This window comes from Lissotriton helveticus, chromosome 6 (assembly GCF_964261635.1).
Source record: "Lissotriton helveticus chromosome 6, aLisHel1.1, whole genome shotgun sequence".
Classification (NCBI taxonomy): domain Eukaryota; kingdom Metazoa; phylum Chordata; class Amphibia; order Caudata; family Salamandridae; genus Lissotriton; species Lissotriton helveticus.
This window is the reverse complement of record NC_136067.1, coordinates 116,427,182-116,446,252: the sequence shown is the minus strand read 5'-3', so window position 1 is coordinate 116,446,252 and position 19,071 is coordinate 116,427,182. Positions and strand designations below refer to the sequence as shown.

Below are 19,071 nucleotides of genomic sequence, written 5' to 3'. Positions count from 1 at the left end.
GTCAGAAAGAAATCATCCCTGATTCAAGAAATTCTTTTGTGTATGTATATATTTTTTCAAAATGTACAAAGTCTATGCTTAGAGCTAAATGTGGATAATATGATAAGTGTGCAAGATCCCTGATGTGTGCCCATGCACACACCCACAACAATCTGCATGTTATCAGGTTACCCATCTATCTATCTATCTATCTATAGAGAGAGCAATAGATCATTGTCCTTACAAAGCTTGCCTCTCAATAAGAAACTATAAAGAACTGGATATCCGACTCCTAACAGGAGAATGCGGTCTAGGAAGCAAGTCCCAACTCCGAAATTACATGGGCCAATATGGTTGGAAAAACTTCTACTATAACTAGTTGTAGACCTGCGGACTATGAACATGCTGAGCGTTCCAGCACCATAACTGATTCCAATCACACAGATACATCCACTTCTTACTGAGCAGGACAAGGAACCCTAACTGCCAACTGATAACAGATCATTCTTTGTTAAACCCTGATCACAAAGTTCCTAGTAAATATAGTTGTCAACATCTTTCAGAAACTAATCTGTTCTTCCGTATGTTTTTTCCCACCTTATGCAGATTGGAAAGGTGTTTATCATGCAATTGGGTACAGCAGCAGTCAATGTCGAAAAAAGCTTTTGATATGGGCTGCTTCACCGTTCTTTGTAGCACAATGGCGTGGTTAATCCGGATAACTATTTTTATCCATATGTTAACAGTCCTATTTAATACACCCAGAGGTGCGATGTCTAACATATTACATGTGTTTCTTTATCTCAAGCGTCTGCAAAAGTTTCCCTTAGTCCCCTTTGCTGTTACTAATGGTTGTGGGAACTCTTCTGGTGCTCATTCTGGAGGAGCAGTCAATAAATGCATAATGATAATGCATTTTTTAATTATCTTTTTAATTGGGTCCCCAAACTTTGATCCCAAAGCTTCTAAAGGAATGCCGGTGTGTACACAGGTGTCTGTTATATTGTCTATGAAATAATGCTGTTTTTACGGTATTGATGAACCAACATCTTTAAATTGGCAGAGCACTATGCTCAAATATGAAGATATCCTCTTTCAAACATCTACAAACATTACCAATCTCCTAGAAGCGGACTTAATTGGAGTTAGATGAAAATACTTGCATCACATGTGAGTATGTTAGCTCTTTTCCCGAACATTCTTTCAGTTTATATACAAAGATGTCTCTCTTTCTCCTAAACGAAAACCTAAATCAGAATCACATGGGGCAAACAAAGGGAGAGAGAAGAAGGATTCTACCTACAAGATTGAAAATCCAGATAGTTTTCGTAACTGGAAGTATTTCCTCAAGGAGCTCATTTGACCACTCTAAGCAATCTGAATTGGGGAGACCTTGAAGGAAGGCTAGATTTTGCACATAATGCTTACTTCAAAGATCTTCCCAGGAAATACAATACTAATCTGTACCTAGAAAGAATTTGTTGAAAATAAAATTTAAAAAAAAAACACAAAAGAAAAAAAACCTGAAGTGTCTGTCATAAGTCATCCAGAACTCAATATAACAAGTAAGTGGATTCAGTAACCAAATTGCCAATGTGTTGGTGTACACAAACTGTCATAATGAAGACATTTTTCTGAAAAGCTGACAACTTATATCCAACTAAAATTGTTTCTTGAATGTGTGTGAAAAATGATTTCAGTCTGTCCAGAAATGTTCTCTTTAGTGAACTGAGAGGGGCACAATTAAATATGTTGGCTTGTGTTAAGTACTTAACAGGAAAAAGCACTCCATCATCTTTGATGATAATCATTTGTCTCGCTTGTCCTTGCCTCCTAGTTGTTTGCTGCAGTTACCTTTGAAACTATTGAAGAAAGCAAGGTGAGTTTATACCTTCTCCTTAGCATCAATAAAAACGTTGCATCAGGTTTTGGCTTCTATTCAAATATGGTTGAGCGTGCAGTGACTGATGTTTCTTGAGTGAGCGTTCTAATCTATCCAGCATTTGCGCCGTACAGAATTCCAATATCTCTCTGCTAAGACTGCTTTTTACCTACCACCCTACCCCATCCTACTACCAACCCCATCCTACGTTTAGTAGTTGAGACTGATCCACAATACCTCAAATGTGGTTGAAGTTGGGATTATTGTACACTTCCAGATGTTGTCACTTTGAGGCTTTCCAAGTAGCAGAGTCCTAGGTAAGTGGTTTATAGATTGCTTTGGAGGCTTCTTATCTTTACGCACAAGTCCTAGAATTTGTACTTGGTGTTCTTGTTGAAAACCATGTTTTAGGTTGTTTTTACAGTTTCTTTTGTTGGCAGTGTTACAACTTTAACATTTTTGATATCCTGAATTTTCCAAAATAATTGCACTCAACAGAGATCACCTGCATTGTTTGAGTTCTTTTAAGAAACAATACTTGTGCTCTTTATGAATGCTATGGTGCATTAGAGTATCTTAGGATGCTGACTTCTTATCTTGAGTAAAGACTAGAGTTTATTTGCCAGTGGTAGTGTGCTGGATAATATTACCCATGATTCAACCCTTATTCCTCACTATATTCTTCCTCGCTGACTCCAATGTTTGAGGCATGTGGGCTGCTGAATTCATATCTTGTGCATAGATCGCCGCCTAGTGTTGGGTCCGGATGAATGCACTTTGTTGTCTTGGAAGAGTCTTCGAAGTATCACGAGATGGGTGACTCCTCCCCTGGACTACAGTGCGCATGGGCATCTTCTCCATCCTCAGATTGTTTTTTCCGCCATTGGGTTCAGATGTTATTCCATTCTCCATCTTCGGAAACCGATACTAAACTACTTTAGGTTTAAAGTATTTTATTAGAGTTTCTGCAACAAGAAAAAACAATAATACATACAAGGAATACAGACATCATGAAAGTATACTGCAAAGACTCTCCCCAAGAACCCCATCAGTATCCGGAGAGGACTAGCCAAGCGAGTGTAGAGCCCCAATAAGAGCGTGAGCGCCATGATGTACTTGTTCCAAAACCAGAACACCCCCCCCAACTCCCACCCCTCCCCACCCCAACTCCCCCCCACCCCCCGTGCCTGAGCGAATGTCCAGCAACACCCTCACTTCCAGAAAGGAACCCCGCGCCCTCCCCTCCTCCCCCCCACACCCATTAGGAAATCGGGGTGGTCAGCCGCAGCAGTCGGAGATAACGTGGACAGGTGATCTCCTTGAACTCTGATTGCAATGGGACACCAAAAGGCCGCCACAGGTCATCAAATCTGTCTACCTCCCCCGCCACCGTGAGGGACATCTTCTCCATCCCTAGAACATGCCACAACCTGTGTAACCAGCCCGTGGTTGTGGGAAGCGTGGTGGTACGCCAATATATAAGGATGTTCTGGATCGCCGACCCCAGAGCGATCGCTATTTGTCTGCCCCTCCTAGAGCGCAGTGGGTACATCAGGCCATTGGGTAACCCTAGCAAAACATAGGCAGGAAGGCGCGGCAATTCTATGTCAAAGCACTGATCTATATCATCCAGGACCTCCCGCCAATACGGACCCAGCAACGGACAATCCCATAAAATGTGCGAGAGTGTTCCCGTCTGCCCACATTCGCGCCAGCAGGTGTCCTGTATGTGATGGTTCATGTCGTGCAGCCTCTGAGGCGTATAGTACCAGTACGTAGATACCTTCGTAAAAGTCTCCGTGAGCCCAGTGTGGTAGGCCGAGTGCCGAGCTCGATACGAAATGTCGTCCCATTCCTTGTGACTCAGCGTCCTCCCCAGCTCCCGCTCCCAGCGCGCCCTCCCGGGGCTATAAAAGTGATGGGGGGGGGGCTGTAGTAGCCGGTAAAGATCCGAGATAAGCTTGGCGTCGGAGGAGCGCGTCGCAAGCCACAGCTCGTAAGGGGTAAGTTTCCGATCAGCCAGATCTCGCACCTGCGGCTGTAACGCCCAGTGGCGAACCTGCAGGTATCGCATACGCTCCGTCTCGGGTAAGTGGTATTCCCTGCACAAGTCAGCGAACGACACAGCACCCTCCGGGCCATAAATATGAACCAATGCACAGCACCTGGCTGTTTGCCAGAGCGAAAACGCTCCAGGTTCTGTTCCGGGCCGGAAGTCAGGATTCCCCGCCAAGGGAGTAAGCGGCGACGGGAAGGTGGTAAGTTCATGTCGAGTGCACACGGCATCCCAAACACGGAGCGTGGCCTGCGTGACAAAGGACGCATACAGATTGGGGGGCCTGTGACCCCTGCGAAGGAAAGGTATCTCCTGCAGAGTCCTGCCCGCCACCGCCTGATCCTGAAACAGCCAGTGTCTGTCCGACTCCCATTTACTCCATTCAACCAAGTAGCGCAACTGCGCCGCCTGGAAGTACTTGTGTAAGTCCGGGATGCCGAGGCCCCCGGACTCGGGTGCCAGTGTGGAGAGGGCTCTACGGAGTCTAGGTTTACGACCCTGCCAAACAAATCGAGCGATATCAGCCTGAGTCTGTCGTATCCATCCCTTCGGAGGCTGTAAAGGCAAAGCACGGAACAGATACAGCACCTGCGGCAGGAGAGTCATTTTCACTGCAGCAATGCGTCCCAACAGTGATAGCGTACCTTTGCTCCACCGGAGCAACTCTTCTTTCAGTTTGGTCCCTAAGGCCGCATAGTTAGCCGTAACCATGGCAGGCAGGGATGGTGCCAGCAGTACCCCCAGGTATGGGATCAGATCTCTAGACCATTGCAAGGGGAAGCGGTTCTGCAGCTCCAGCCTGGTAGCCGAGGCGAGCGAGATGTCAAGGGCCGCCGATTTCCTCATGTTCATTTTGAACCCCGCCACAGCCGCAAAAGCGTCCAACTCTGCGAGGCAGGCAGGGAGCGCCTCCTTCAGGTTGTCGAGCATAAAGATCACGTCATCCGCATAGAGGCTGATAGTGTGGATGTAGCCGCCCATCTTGACACCCGTCACTTCTGGGTTACTTCTGATCCTCTGGGCAAAAGGCTCCATGTACAGAGCGAAGAGCAGCGGGGACAGGGGGCACCCCTGCCTAGTACCCCGTTCAATCGCGAATTGGCCCGAATTGCAACCATTGACCCTCACCGTCGCAGTGGGAAACTTGTAACAGTTAAGTATTAGGGTGCGAAACTTCTCGCCCAACCCCAGCTTACAGAGAACCTTCTCGAGGTAGGGCCAATGCACCCGATCGAACGCCTTTTCGGCGTCCACCGAAAGCAGCATATGCTCCCCGGGGATCCGAGAGGCCTTCTCCAGAACGTGGACCACCCGTTTGGTGTTGTCCACTGTCTGCCGGCCCGGGACAAACCCGGCCTGATCCGGATCCACCAACCCCGGCAGATGAGGCGCCAAACGTGCGGCCAGGATCCCGGTGTAAAGCTTAAGGTCTACATTGAGCAGCGAGATCGGCCTATAGGATGCACATTCGGTGCGGGGCTTTCCCGGCTTGGGAATAACCGACACCGTCGCCCTCAGTAGATCCGGGGGGATGGCCCCAGACTCCGCAAAGGAGTTAAAGAGTCGTGTCAGCAGCGGGGCCAGCTCCGGGCAGAATGTTTTGTAGAAGAGTGGAGTATAACCGTCGGGCCCCGGGGCCTTCCCATGCTTGAGTCGGGAGATAGCCCCAATCACTTCCTCCGGGCGGATACCCCGGTCCAGGTACTCAGCCTGTTCCGGTGTGAGTACCGGGAGGTCGACCGATGTGAGGTAATCAGCCTCTGCCGAGGCCGACGGGGGCTCGCCAGCGTAGAGGTCCGCATAATATCGGCGGAAGCCTTCCGCTATCTGGTCGTCCTCCGTGACCAACCCGCCTCCGGGGACGGACAGGCCCTCGACCTTCTGGCGTTGGTGTCGTACCCGCAGTTTATTCGCTAGCAACCGGCCGCAACGGTCACCGCCAGTATAGTATGCGTGCTTCAGGCGCAGCGCCGCATATTCCGCCCTGTCCATATCCAGCGCGGAGAGAAGCTTCCGCGCCGCCTTGAGCTGCCTCCAGACTCTGGGGGCCCCTGTCCTCTGGTGTACCTGTTCTAGCTCCCGAACCGTACCTGTAAGTTCGTCCCTCTTCCGCTGTCTATCCCTGTTCTCCGCCGAGGAGATGGAAATGAACTCTCCCCGCAGCACCGCCTTCAGGGCTGACCACTGCGTCGCCCGGGTGGTATCGTCGTTCTCATTGTGCTCCCGGAACCCAGCAATCGCGGCCCGGATCCGCGACAGTACCTCCCGTCGGTGTAACAGAGTGTCCCGGAGGCGCCAGACCCCGCGTCTCGGGGATATCGGCGGCAACTGGAAGCATCCCGACACCGGAGCATGGTCCGACAACGTGAGGACCCCTATGTCAGATGCTGTCGCTAGTGCGGCCAACGGCCCCGTCACCAGGAGGTAGTCCAGTCTGGCGTAAGTCCTATGTGCGTGGGAGTAATAGGAATAGGCCCTCGAGGCGGGATGCAATTGTCTCCAAAGATCGTGCATGTCCAGGTCTCCTAAGTGTGAGGCACTAAGCTGTGAAATTTCCCCAGTCTGTGGATGGCGCTGCGCGGATCTGTCTAAAGATGAGTTGAAGACCATATTCAGGTCACCACCAATGAGTATATGCCTATCTGGGGTAGTCGCAATATCGGCTAAAGCAGACTGCAAAAACAAGTCCTGGCGATCATTAGTGCTATACACTGAACCCACCGTGAAAGGGAAACCCCCTAACCTAAATCTGTATGCCAGGAGCCTCCCCTTCTGCTCCGCCACCTTGTGCAGTACCTCCCCTCTGAACTTCCCAGACACCAAGATAGCAACCCCTGCCGTTTTAGTAGTCCCAGACGAAAAAAGCTGAACCGGGAACTTCGGGGACCGCAACCTGGGACAGTCTCGGGCCAGGAGATGCGTTTCTTGTAAAAGGCAGATATCCGCCTGGGTGCTCTCAAGAAGGGATAGTATCGCCCTGCGCTTGACCGGGTTATTCAAACCCTTCACATTAAGGGTAACGATCTTCAGGGCCATGAGTAAACAAAGGAGAAAGAGCTGCAATGGGGCCCGGAGACACGGGAAACACCCCGCCAGGTGGGGAGGCGGAGCGGGGCAGGCGCAGGAGCGAGCCACGGTGAAATAACCAAAGGGGAGGCGACATGTGAACCTGAAGTAGCAGGGGCCCAGGGTGAATACAACAGAAGGTCAGCACTACATCTCCCCCCCTCTCCCAGCGCAGGAAGAACACAGCAACAATAGCACCCTGAAACCAGAGAGCCCGCCCAGCACACCATCAGAATCCCCTCCCGAACAGATACCTCCCCACTCAAGAAAGGCAGCATGAGGGCACAAAAAGCACAGCATAAGGCAAATGAGGCACATCCCGAACCCCGAACCCTCCCCACCCCAACACCCCAAACAACCCTCAAACTCCCCAACTCCCCATCTCTCCATCTCTCCTCCACACCCCTACACAGATCCCCTCCCACTCTCCCCAACATCAACCTTAATGGTGTGAAAAACCCCATTGTCCCAGTCCAGCCCCTAACGGGCAAGTCTGTGGTAAAGTGTCCGAGTGGACGTCCAGCCACCATCCATGCCCCCCCAGAGCCCCCCACCCCCCCCGGAACCCTCAAACCTGCAGTGCCAGTAAAGCCAAGATGATCTCCCCCAAGACGATGCTCAAGCCGTCATGGCCACGTCACTGGACGACGTGGAGCCAGATACTTCCCGTATGGCGCTGTCCATTTCCGCTCTGACCGTAGGAGAGTCCGGTCGAGAAGGCTGAGGCGTGGTCCGGCGCCGTCGGACTGTCTGCCAGCCCCCTCTAGAATTGCGGCGGCGTGGCGTCGGGACATCCTCATCAGTAGCGGTGATTCCTAGCACCCCACACGTGTCCTGCAGGGATCTCAGTTGGTGCAGAGTCCCGTTCCAGCGAAAAATAAGCCTGAAGGGGTGGCCCCAGGAGTATTGCGTGTCATGCTCTCTGAGAAAGTCCGTGGCAATTTTGAAGGACTTGCGTTTCTGCAACGTAATCGTGGACAGATCATGAAACAGCGCAATCTGGTGACCCCTGAAGCTCAACGGTTGTTTCTGACGGGCTTCACGGAGGATACGCTCCTTCAGAGGGAAATCCGGGAGATAGGCCAATATATCTGGGGGTGGTGCCGAGGCCCTACGCGGGAGGCCCACCCTATGCGCCCTGTCAATCCTCACCGGAAAGTCAGCCGCTTCGCCCAGGACATCCCGGAACAGGTCTTGTAGGTAGGCCGTGACGTCCTCCCCCTCCTCTTTGGACGGAACGCCCCTGACCCTGATGTTGTTGCGCCTGGACCGATTCTCAAGATCCTCGGCGTGGGCCTGGAGGTCGATCTGCTGGTCCCTAAGCCGCAGCACTTCCTGTTGTAGGTTCGTGATCTCCTCGTCCCTGGATTGATTAGCGTCCTCCATGGTGGCGACCCGCTCACCAAGCGAATCAACTTCTCTTCTCACTTCTCGGACCTCGCCCGCCACCTCCTGCTTCAGGGTCTGAAAGTCCTCCCTGAGTGTGCTAAACAGCGACTCCAGAAAAGACCTGGTGACCGGGGGCTCACCCCCCTCTGCCCCACGAGATCCGGACGAGGGGCTCGGCGTCGGCTGGGATCTGTCCTGTCTCGGGGCTCCCCTGCCCAACATCTCGGGTAAGGTACGCTCACCTTTCTTGCCTCCCCTGTTACCTGACATCGCAGAGGCGGCGGTGCGTCGCAGGGAGAGAAGATGGGCGGAATGGGAGGGGGCCCGCGAACCACGTGGGCTACCGCAGCAAGTCGGTCCAGTGCAGACCCGGGGCTCCCAGGCAGCGCCCCAAAGCTCCCCCACAGACTGGATGAGAGATGAGCACGACCAGCACTCCACTGCAACACTCTCCTAGTGCGTCCCTGCTTCCCAGGAGCGGGTCACCACCCTGTCTCCAGGCTCCCGGCTGTGTCGCTACTCCACCGCAGCTGTCCAGGTGGGCACCGCCGCCCTGTGAGACCCTGCGCCGGGCAAGCCACACTCCGGCCAGCACCCTCTGGCCAATCAAGCTCCTGCAGGGCCCCCAGGTACAGCACGCGGGCCCAGCAAGCCCACTGGGGAACGAGGGTCGGCAGCACAAGCCCGAGGGGCACAGGCCCGGCGGTGGGCAGGGTCACCGAAGTTCGTTGGCGCCCTCCGCCCGGGCCCCGCGTGTGGGCCCCCCACGTACAGCCACCAGATCAGTCCTACCGGTCACGGGCAGGCACAGGCGTCCCACCGGGGTCCAAGCCGGGCCACTCCAGAGCCGGGGCCCGCAAAGGAAGTCCGCCGGCGTCTCCGGCCTGCTAGGCCTCCAGGCTCCGCAAATCCCCGGGTCCGCGTAGCGCTCCTCCCCGACTCCTCTCACCACCAGGGGCGGACGGCGCCGCACCGCCAAGGGCCAAGGCCGCCGGCTCTTCTCACCAGGGAGCACCGGCGCCACCGGGGGGGGACTCGACCGCGCCCCCGCTGGTCAGCGGGCCCGGGAACGCCCCACCGCACCGGGGTGCCGCGGGTCAGCCGCTCTTCCTCCGCCCGGCCTCGTTCAGGCCGCAATGTCCGCCCGCCTCAGGGGCCAGCTCTATGTGGCGTCGGTCTCCGCGTCTGCGCCTCCGGGGGCTCCAAAACCTCTCACACCGGGCTCACGGCCGCTTCTGCTCCCCTCTCCGCTAGATCTGGGGGAGATCAGCGGTGCAGGATGGGTCAAGGGCTCCGGGGACTCAGGAGCTCACGGAAGGAGCGACCGGTCAGCCCGCCATCTTGGCCACGCCCCCTACTAAACTACTTTAAAGGCCAAAAGGCCTTCGACTTTGACGGTATTGTTCTCGTTCGGTACTTCTTGACTCGACCAACCTTTCCATCTTGATCCGGTCGTCGACGCGGGCCTCTGGGCCTTTCGACGCCACGTGGGCCTGCTGTCGATGGAAAGGAGCCCGTTCAAAAGGTGCCCACAATGCCACCCCAAATTCCCGCATACTGACAAGCATGCAGTATGCAACAAGTGCTTATCACCAGAGCACAACGAAGAAAATTGCCCAGCGTGTGCCCAATTCCGTTCGAAGAAGACCATCCGGATTCGACGGGCCGCTAGTCAAGAGATGCAGCGACCAGCACCGGAACCAGATAACATCTTCTTCGATGAACACGACCTCCCAGAAGCGGCGGACTCGGATCTAGAAATCGTCACCGTTGAGGACCAGTCGGACTCCGATGACCAGATCCCGCCGGGGCAAACAGTGACTACACAGCCCCCAACACCGCTCATCCGAAGGCTTCGGTCGAAGCATCGCCTAAAGGCCTTAGCCGAGATCGAAAAACTCATTCAGAAGCCCCGCCTTCCGGCTCTGCTCCGAAGACCAAAATAAAGCCTTCCGAGAGCCCAGGACCAAGTAACATTCCCCCCAAGAAGGTTCTCGAACCCAAGAGGGTTGTCGAATCGAAGGTCATCGAACCAAAAAAGGCCGTAGTGCCAAAAGTCGTCGAACCGAAGAAGGCCGTCGAGCCAAAGGTTGTCGAACAAAAGAAGGTAGACCAGCCAAAGGGCGTCGAGACGAAGAAGGTGGTCAAACCAAAGAAGGTCTTACGTACCTTGTGGGACTCGTAAAATCCATTGCAGAAATGTATTTTCCGCCACCTGTAGCTAACCCAAAAAGGTTATTGAGTCCAAAGCTATCGAGCCAAAGAAAAGCCTCGAACCTAAACAGGTCATCGATCCGAAAACAGTACCCGATCCTAAAAAGATTGTAAATAAGCCAAAGCCAGTCGAACCGAAAAAGGTAATCGACTCGAGCAAAAGCACTGACCCTAAAAAAAGGCGTCGAGCACAAAAAGAGGATCGATCCGAAACAGGTCGTCGACCCAAACAAAGTCGCCAAACCAAACAAGACTGCCAAACCAATAAAAGACGTAGAACCAAAAAAGGTTACCAACCCCAAACGGACAGTCGAGCCGAAAAAGACTCCAGAACCAAAGGCCCTCGAGCCAAAAGGTCGCAACCAAGTCAGTAAGCCAAAAACATCGGCGCCAAAGCCACGGACAGTGGAGGAGGAACTCTTCCATCCTGATCCAGAATCGGGGGAACAATCCAAACTGTATATAAACCCTGAAACCTGCAAAGTTACCATCTATTACCGGAAAAAGAGACCATTGGACACGGACACTACTTGCCCCGTACCACCAAAGAAAATGGACTTCGGGACATCTCCCTCTAGGCCTTTTACTCCTCCTCCTTTCTATCCTAATATGCCTTTTGTGCCCTACTCTCCTACACACTCACTACAATGATGAGGATAACATGGGGAAGAGCCTCAGGAGGATTTTAATGACCCAGAGGATTCACAGGCTCAGGATGGCACATGGGATGATCAGAATGATCCATATGACACACAACCCATCCCTGACACCTTCCCATACCCTACAAAGCTGTCGCCTACCGACGACCCCATTGTTCTTAACTAACTGCTAGATAGGGCAGCAAAATACCACAAGGTCGGCATGCACACTGACCCAATAGAAGATTTTCTATTTGACACTTTCCCAACCTCCGAGAAAAATGTCAGGACACTTCCTATGTTAAAAGGGGTACTAAAACACGCGCCAGACATATTCAAAGATCCAGCCAGGGCACGGGTGCTCAATCCCAGGATTGAAAAGAAGTATAAGGCGGCCCCTACTGACCCTACTTACATTAAATCCCAGTTGACTCTAGACTCACTGGTAGTAGCAAACACTCGCAAAAGAGCCAACTCGCAAACAACAGGAGACGCTCCTGACAAGGAGTCTAAAATATTCGAAGCCTCAGGCAAAAGAGTGGCCTCACAGGCTGTTAATTCATGGAGGATCGCAAACACACAGGCTCTCCTAGCTTGCTATGATAGAGCGCACTACGACCAGTTTGAAGGTTTACTGCAACACCGGCCAGAACCTTTCAAAGCTCAGGCTAACGACCTCATACAGGAAGGCAAATTTATAACTAATGCTTCCATTAAATGTGCACTTGACGCAGCCGACACAGTGTTACTACGCAGACACGCGTGGCTACGCATCTCTGGTTTTAAGAACGAGGTGCAAACCACCATCCTCAACCAACCAGTTAATCAAGACTTCCTGTTTGGTCCTGCAGTAGATACCATTTTAGACAAAATGAAGAAAGATACTGAAACTGCAAAATCTATGGGCGCACTGCAGTTTCAACAACATAGAGGTTCCTTTCGTCGGTCCTCCTACAGAGGCACCGCACCAGGTAACACTTCACAGACATCCTCTACATACAAAAGCAACACCCAAAGCTCTTTAATAAGGGCTCCAACAGGGGAGGTTACAGGGGCAATAATAACAAAGGCAGAGGACGTGGCGGCAATAACACCAGAGCCTCCACTGCCCCCAAACAGTGACTTCATCACACTCCCTCCAGACCATCTAACACCAGTCAGAGGCAGAGTCAAATAGTTCCTACCAGTCTGGAATGCAATTACCACAGGCAGGTGGGTGAGACAAATTATCCAGTATGGTTATTGCCTGGAACTCACTTCTACTCCACCCAACATACCTCCCAAACACCATCCTATGTCCAAAGAACACATCACCCTGCTACAACAAGAGGTCAAATCCATGCTAGAAAAGGGAGCCATAGGACCAGTCCCTTTTCAACACCAAGGAACAGGAGTATACTCACTATACTTACTTATTCCCAAAAAGGACGGGTCCCTGAGACCAATATTGGACCTCAGACCTCTAAACCAATACATACACTCGGAGCACTTCCATTTGATCACTCTACAACAAGTACTCCCGTTACTCCAGCAAGGCGACTTCCTAGCAACATTAGACCTCAAGGACGCATATTTTCACATACCTATACATCCAGCTCACAGGAAATACCTCAGGTTCACAATAGGTCAACATTATCAGTTCAAAGTTCTCCCCTTCGGGGTAACCACAGCCCCAAGAGTGTTCACAAAATATTTAGCGGTAGTAGCTGCACACCTCTGAAGGCAATACATCCACGTGTTTCCATACCTGGAGGATTGGGTCATAAAGGTAAATTCGTACGCGCAGTGTGCAAGCCATACGTCTCAGACACTCCAGCTGCTACACAGCCTGGGTTTTTCCATGAACTACCCAAAATCACATCTACAGCCCTCCCACATACAACAATATCTGGAGGCTACAATAAGTACCTCTTTAGCAAAAGCATATCCAAATCAAGCAAGGATAGCCAACATGCAGACTCTCATCCAGAAATTTCAGCCACAACACTCTTTGCCAGCTCGAGTATTCATGCAGCTCATTGGCATGATGGCCTCCTGTATATTCATTGTCCCTCATGCCCGACTTCAAATGCGTCCACTACAGGAATGCCTAGCACAGCAGTGGAACCAAGCTCAGGGACAATTAAAAGACCTAGTGTTGGTAAACAGTCGCGCTTACAACTCTCTACAGTGGTGAAACCCACAAAACCTTTCCAAGGTGCGACTGTTCCAAGAGCCGGTTCCACAAATAGTACTAACATTGGACGCATCACTGACAGGTTGGGGAGCCCATTTACTTCAATACACAGTCCAAGGGCTCTGGACAATCAAACAAAGGAGACTGCATATCAACCAACTAAAGTTGCTAGCAATATTTCTGGCACTAAAAGCATTCCAGAAATACCTGTGCAACAAGGCTGTGTTGATCCGGACGGACAACATGACAGCCATGTACTATATTCAGAAACAAGGAGGGACACACTCTCCACAACTGTCACACTTAGGACAGAACATATGGACGTGGGCAATTCCAAGAAACATTTTTCTCCTAGCAGAACACCTGCCAGGAAAAGACTATCAAGTAGCGGATCTGTTGGAATGTGGAGAAGCGTGGCTCAGTGGTTAGAGGCGGCAGACCCGGAAGCTGAGATCGACCGTGGACCAGGGTTCGATTCCCCGCCTCAGCGGGTCTCGGGCTCATAAATTCCACGGTCTCGACAATTCTCGCTCCGGTGCCTACTCGACTCACGGGGTCACACTCTGCGACTCTGGGCAATAGCTTGCTTAATCTCCACTGCGGCCCCTCGTGGCGGGATGCCTGGCTTTCACCCTGTGGACACCCTGCCGGGGTTTCTCACAGGGGAATACCAGGACGGGTTCCCTAAGCAAGCGCCAGGATGCCCTTTGGGTGACAGGTCTGCGCTATATAAGTACACCTACATTTACATTTACATTTACATCTGTTAAGCAGACACAGTCAACAGCTACACGAATGGGAGATTCACCCTCAAGTTCTCCAACCATTCTTCCAAAAATGGGGACATCCAGAGATAGATCTATTTGCCACAAAAGAAAACTCAAAATGCCAGTACTTTGCCGCCAGGTTTCCACATCCGTTGTCACAGGGCAATGCGATATGGATGAACTGGTCAGGCAGATTTGCGTACGCTTTTCCACCAGCTCCACTGATTCCGCTGGTGGCACGCAAACTACGTCAGCAGTCACTCACAATGATCGTGGTTGCTCCCACATGGGCAAGACAGCCATGGTACACAACGTTCCTTGAACTTTGAGTAGTTCCCCACCAAAGACTGCGCCTCTCGCCACATCTTTTAACTCAGAACCATGGAGAAATCAGGCACCCATATCCCAATCAGATGAACCTAGCGATCTGGCTCCTGAGGTCTTAGAGTTCGGATACCTTAACTTACCTCCTGATTGCATGAACATTATCAAGGAGGCAAGACTGCCAACTACTAGAGCATGCTATGCAGCTAAATGGACAAGATTTGTAATCTACTGCAACAATAACCAAATCAATCCATTAGATGCTTCCATCCAAAACATTATCTGTTACCTCTTGTTCCCTCAAAGATGCAATCTAGCATACTCTTCTATAAGGCTAAATCTTGCTGCTATAGTAGCATATCTCCAGAACAGACAACACCTGTCCCTGTTTAGAGTACCCCCTATCAAAGCTTTTATGGAAGGTCTTAAAAGGATAATACCTCCAAAGCACCCACCTTCACCAGTCTAGAACTTAAATATAGTACTTACCAGACTTATGGGACCTCCTTACGAACCACTCCATTCATGTGAATTACAATTTCTAACATGGAAGGTGGAATTTTTGATTGCCATTACCTCCCTCAGGCGAGTAAGTGAGCTACAGGCACTAACCATTCAAGAACCTTTCATGCAAATACACGCAAATAAGGTAGTACTTCGGACTAACCCTAAGTTCATTCCAAAAGTCATATCCACTTTCCATATCAATCAATCCATAGAATTGCCAGTTTTCTTTCAAAACCCACAGTCAGTGGCTGAAAGAGCCCTACACACACTAGATGTAAGAAGAGCTCTGCTATATTATGTGGACAGGACTAAATCATTTAGGAAAACAAAGCAACTGTTTGTTGTTTTTTCCCCACAACATAAAGGTAATCCCATCTCAAAATCAGGAATAGCCAGATGGATAGTTAAATGCATCCAAATATGTTATCAAAAAGCTAAACGCACTCTAACAGTTCGCCCAAAAGCACACACTACGCGTAAAATGGGGGCATCCATGGCTTTCCTAGGGAATATTCCCCTTGAAGACATATGTAGGGCAGCTACATGGTCTACCATACACACTTTCACTAAACACTATTGTGTAGACGTGCAATCAAAGCAGCAAGCTGCGGTAGGCCAGGCTGTCCTTAAAACTCTTTTTCAGACTGCTGCAGCTGGTACAGGTGATCACCGCTAGAGGAGATACTGCTATACAGTCTAGGCACAAGATATGAATTCAGCAGCCCACATGCCATGAACGGAATATGCTACTTACCAGTATGCATCTGTTCTTGGCATGTAGGGCTGCTGACATTCATATCGCCCACCCTCCTCCCCGGTGCCTGTTGCAGCTGCAGGATTCTCTTTTGCATGGCCATCTCTTACTTACTATACTCCATCTTTGCCACAATGGCGAAAAACAATCTGAGGATGGAGAAGATGCCCATGCGCACTGTAGTCCAGGGGATGAGTCACCTATCTTGTGATACTTCGAAGACTCTTCCAAGACAACAAAGTGCAAGCATCCGGACCCAACACTAGGCTGCAATCTATGCACAAGATATGTAGCAGCCCTACATGCCAAGAACAGATGCATACTGGTAAGTAGCATATTCCTTATAGATTATTAGCTTTCCTTTTGCCATTCGTGCTTGCAAATAAATCCGAGTTTTAAAGTGAGACAGATGCCAATTTACTTGGTTATGTTTTAGCACAAGGAACAGCGGAAGTGATAATGTCGTGGAACTGCACTCCTTACCTTGACTTGCATCGATTTATCAGGGAGAAAATCGGAGGTTCTTCACTGGCTTGCATATAATTGTCAGTGGGAAGGTGGAGAATGCCTGTCGCATCAGAGCTGTCCTTGGTTCTACAGCCTCGCCTTGGGCAGTCCAGCATATCATTGAATTAAAAATTGGTATTTATTTTTTTGTCTTTCCCTTTATTTAACCCGTAACTCTGTCCTATGATCGTGCAGGGTGACTAGGATTCCCAGCTAGCAGAGAACTGGCGGGGAAACCACCTCCGAGCCCGATCCTTTCCATGCCAGCTATTTAAGCAGCATGTGATTCATGTCCTGTCTACACTTCCAATGATGTCGGACAGGAGACCCTTTCCCGGGTCTCTTGTACGGTCAGCAATCCTGGGGCTCTCAGACCCTTTACTGAATCATTGAGCTTTCACTATGTATTATTGCCTTGTCCTTCCTGACCTATTTTTGATGCCCATTCAAATGTTTTTGTATGTACAGGCACCCAGAACACGGGCTGTAAAGAATGTTAGAAGACATGCCTGCTCATCCATCATTAAGATGTGTAGAGACTACTCTCAGCTTGTCTTGGTGAGTAAAGAGTAAATAACGTACTTATTCTTTTATTAGCTATCAATGACTCAAGAGTAAGCAAAACAAGGTTTGTGAGTTGTATTTGTTATTTGCTTGGAAATAAAGGTGGGAAGAGGTTAGTCCACGTAGCCCGTTCATGTGAGGGACGTAGTAACAGAAGTAATAACAGACACGCTTGAGTTTGGAACTGAATTTTATTCGTAAAATGCACCTTATTGGAACTCTCTTGCACTTAGTTTTTCAGTGGTCATGTTAAAAGAACAGAAAGACAAAACTAATCAAATGTATGACTTTTTGCGATAATTGAAGGAGCATATTGAATCTGAATTCTAGACCTAATTCTGTCATTAGGAGGCCACTAAATCTCTCCTATTGTTTCTCATTTTCTTTCATATTATTTACTGTTCTTCTCTTCTATTTGCCCTGCCTTCCTAGTCGCTAGCTTTTCTAAGCTCAGCATTTACCTTTGCTATTCGACTACTTCAAGCTCTCCCTACTGCTTGACCTTCTTGTAAGCTCATATTACTTTATTCCCACTTAGCTTCATTTCCACTTTTTTTTACTGTTTTGCTTTGAATGCTTTCCTGGTCTAGCCTATCCTTTTTTCGCTCTTTTTAGTTCTATTTTCCCTTTGATCCTTTAGGTTCAGCCTCTCAATTCAAACTTGTCTTCCCCGTTCCTGCCTATGCACCCACCTTCCTTGATTTAAATCATTTCACGTAGTGCTCAGAGGCAGGGTAATGTTTTACTTTTCATTGTACGCTATCTTTTCTTAAAGCTCCTTTTGATGTTTCTTTAAAAGAACATTAGCTCCATAAAGTGTTTTTGACCGTGTTTAATTCTACTAAGCGTGGCTGGGTCATTTTCTATGTACCTTTGTAATTTCTCATAATTTAGTGTTGTCCGACTCAGTTTAGCGTATGGGGCTCCTATCCCCCAACCCTGATGGTTGAGTTAGTTTACCACTTGTATCCTGGGGTCTGTTATACTGTGCCTCTGAAAACTGGACCGAGTAAAACCCTTTGTGCACTTGACTCTCCGGATGGTGAGGACGAGCAGATAGGCTTCTGAAGGAGGTAGAGTGGGTGCAAGAGTTCCAATTTAACAGTCAACCTAAAGATTACGTTTTCCAGCCCAGTGCATGTCTTTGTAAAGAAAGTACTTTATTGCTAGAGCAGAATATAATCTGACACAATTCAGTAAGGTTTATATGTTAGATTGTAAATGCAACTTTGATTCCTTGAAAAAAGACCCACCCTGATGGCACAATTTTCCGGTTATAGGAGTCTGTATGTTGTATATAGAGCAGAGTAGAGATTCTCTATTTCGGCTTTGCAATTTCGCCCTACTATTATTTCAGATTGAATTTGCTCCTCCCACTGTTGTGATCAGTCCATTTCCCTGTGCCCTTCATGTTTCCCATAACACAGTCTATACATTTCGCCACAGTTCTGTGGCTTGTGTGCTCCTGTTATAATATTAACAGAAATACCTTCTCTTATTGTTAAACAACCCTCGTTCTCAAATGGGAGATTTTGGTAGCTGCTATTTCATTCAGTAGTTGGATTTCAGCTGCTCTGCATTACGTCTTCATGCTGAAACCCTTCTGCCAAGTTTGTAGCAAGCTCTACTAACCTTGCTACTCTGAGTACCTAATATTGGCAATGTGCAAGTGCAAGGCTATCAAAGCCTACCAATGGCAAATTTCACCTTCTCTGGCCACTTAATAGTATTCTTGTGTAAAAACGTCCGCATTCAGACAGACAATTATTTTCAAAAGGCATTACTTTACTGAATCCTGTTTCCTGTAGTAATACCATCATCCCTTCTCAAGAGTTGTTTGACATGCTTTGAAACTTTTTAGACAACATTTCTAATATACAGGCTGGCGATGATGTACGGTCCGCTACAGGATTGCATGATATTTTGGCACTCTCATTTCTCTAAAAACATGCTGTGCACTGCCTTACTTCGGACATAGTCTACTACACCCTGTTAACTTCCATTAAATGTAGCTCTTCCTGATTGACTCCTGACCACCATATATATTTTCTTTTGTCCCCAACTTAACCTCACCAGCCATCTTGGACCTTTGCAACCGGTTATTTCCATCAGCTGTCTTCTTACTATTTGTAAATTTGCTAAGGTTGTCCTTTTTAAGGCTACAACAGAGCCCAAGTCATTATCTAACTATCAGTCTATTGGACTTCTTCATTTTTCTTACAGATTCTTAGAGAAAGAGGTCGACAGG

The 19,071-nt window shown here is 49.5% G+C and overlaps 1 protein-coding gene across 4 annotated transcripts in view; it reads left to right on the top strand.

Annotated features, from left to right (window-relative positions):
* Positions 1-19,071, top strand: part of LOC144762309 (exportin-5-like) — a 949,573-nt gene that overhangs the window by 185,087 nt on the left and 745,415 nt on the right. For all 4 annotated transcript variants that reach the window (XM_078647462.1, XM_078647460.1, XM_078647463.1 and 1 more), the window contains exons 16-17: positions 1,817-1,858; positions 16,728-16,817. In XM_078647462.1, the coding sequence (XP_078503588.1) occupies positions 1,817-1,858; positions 16,728-16,817 (132 nt within the window). The remainder of the gene's footprint in view (positions 1-1,816; positions 1,859-16,727; positions 16,818-19,071) is intronic.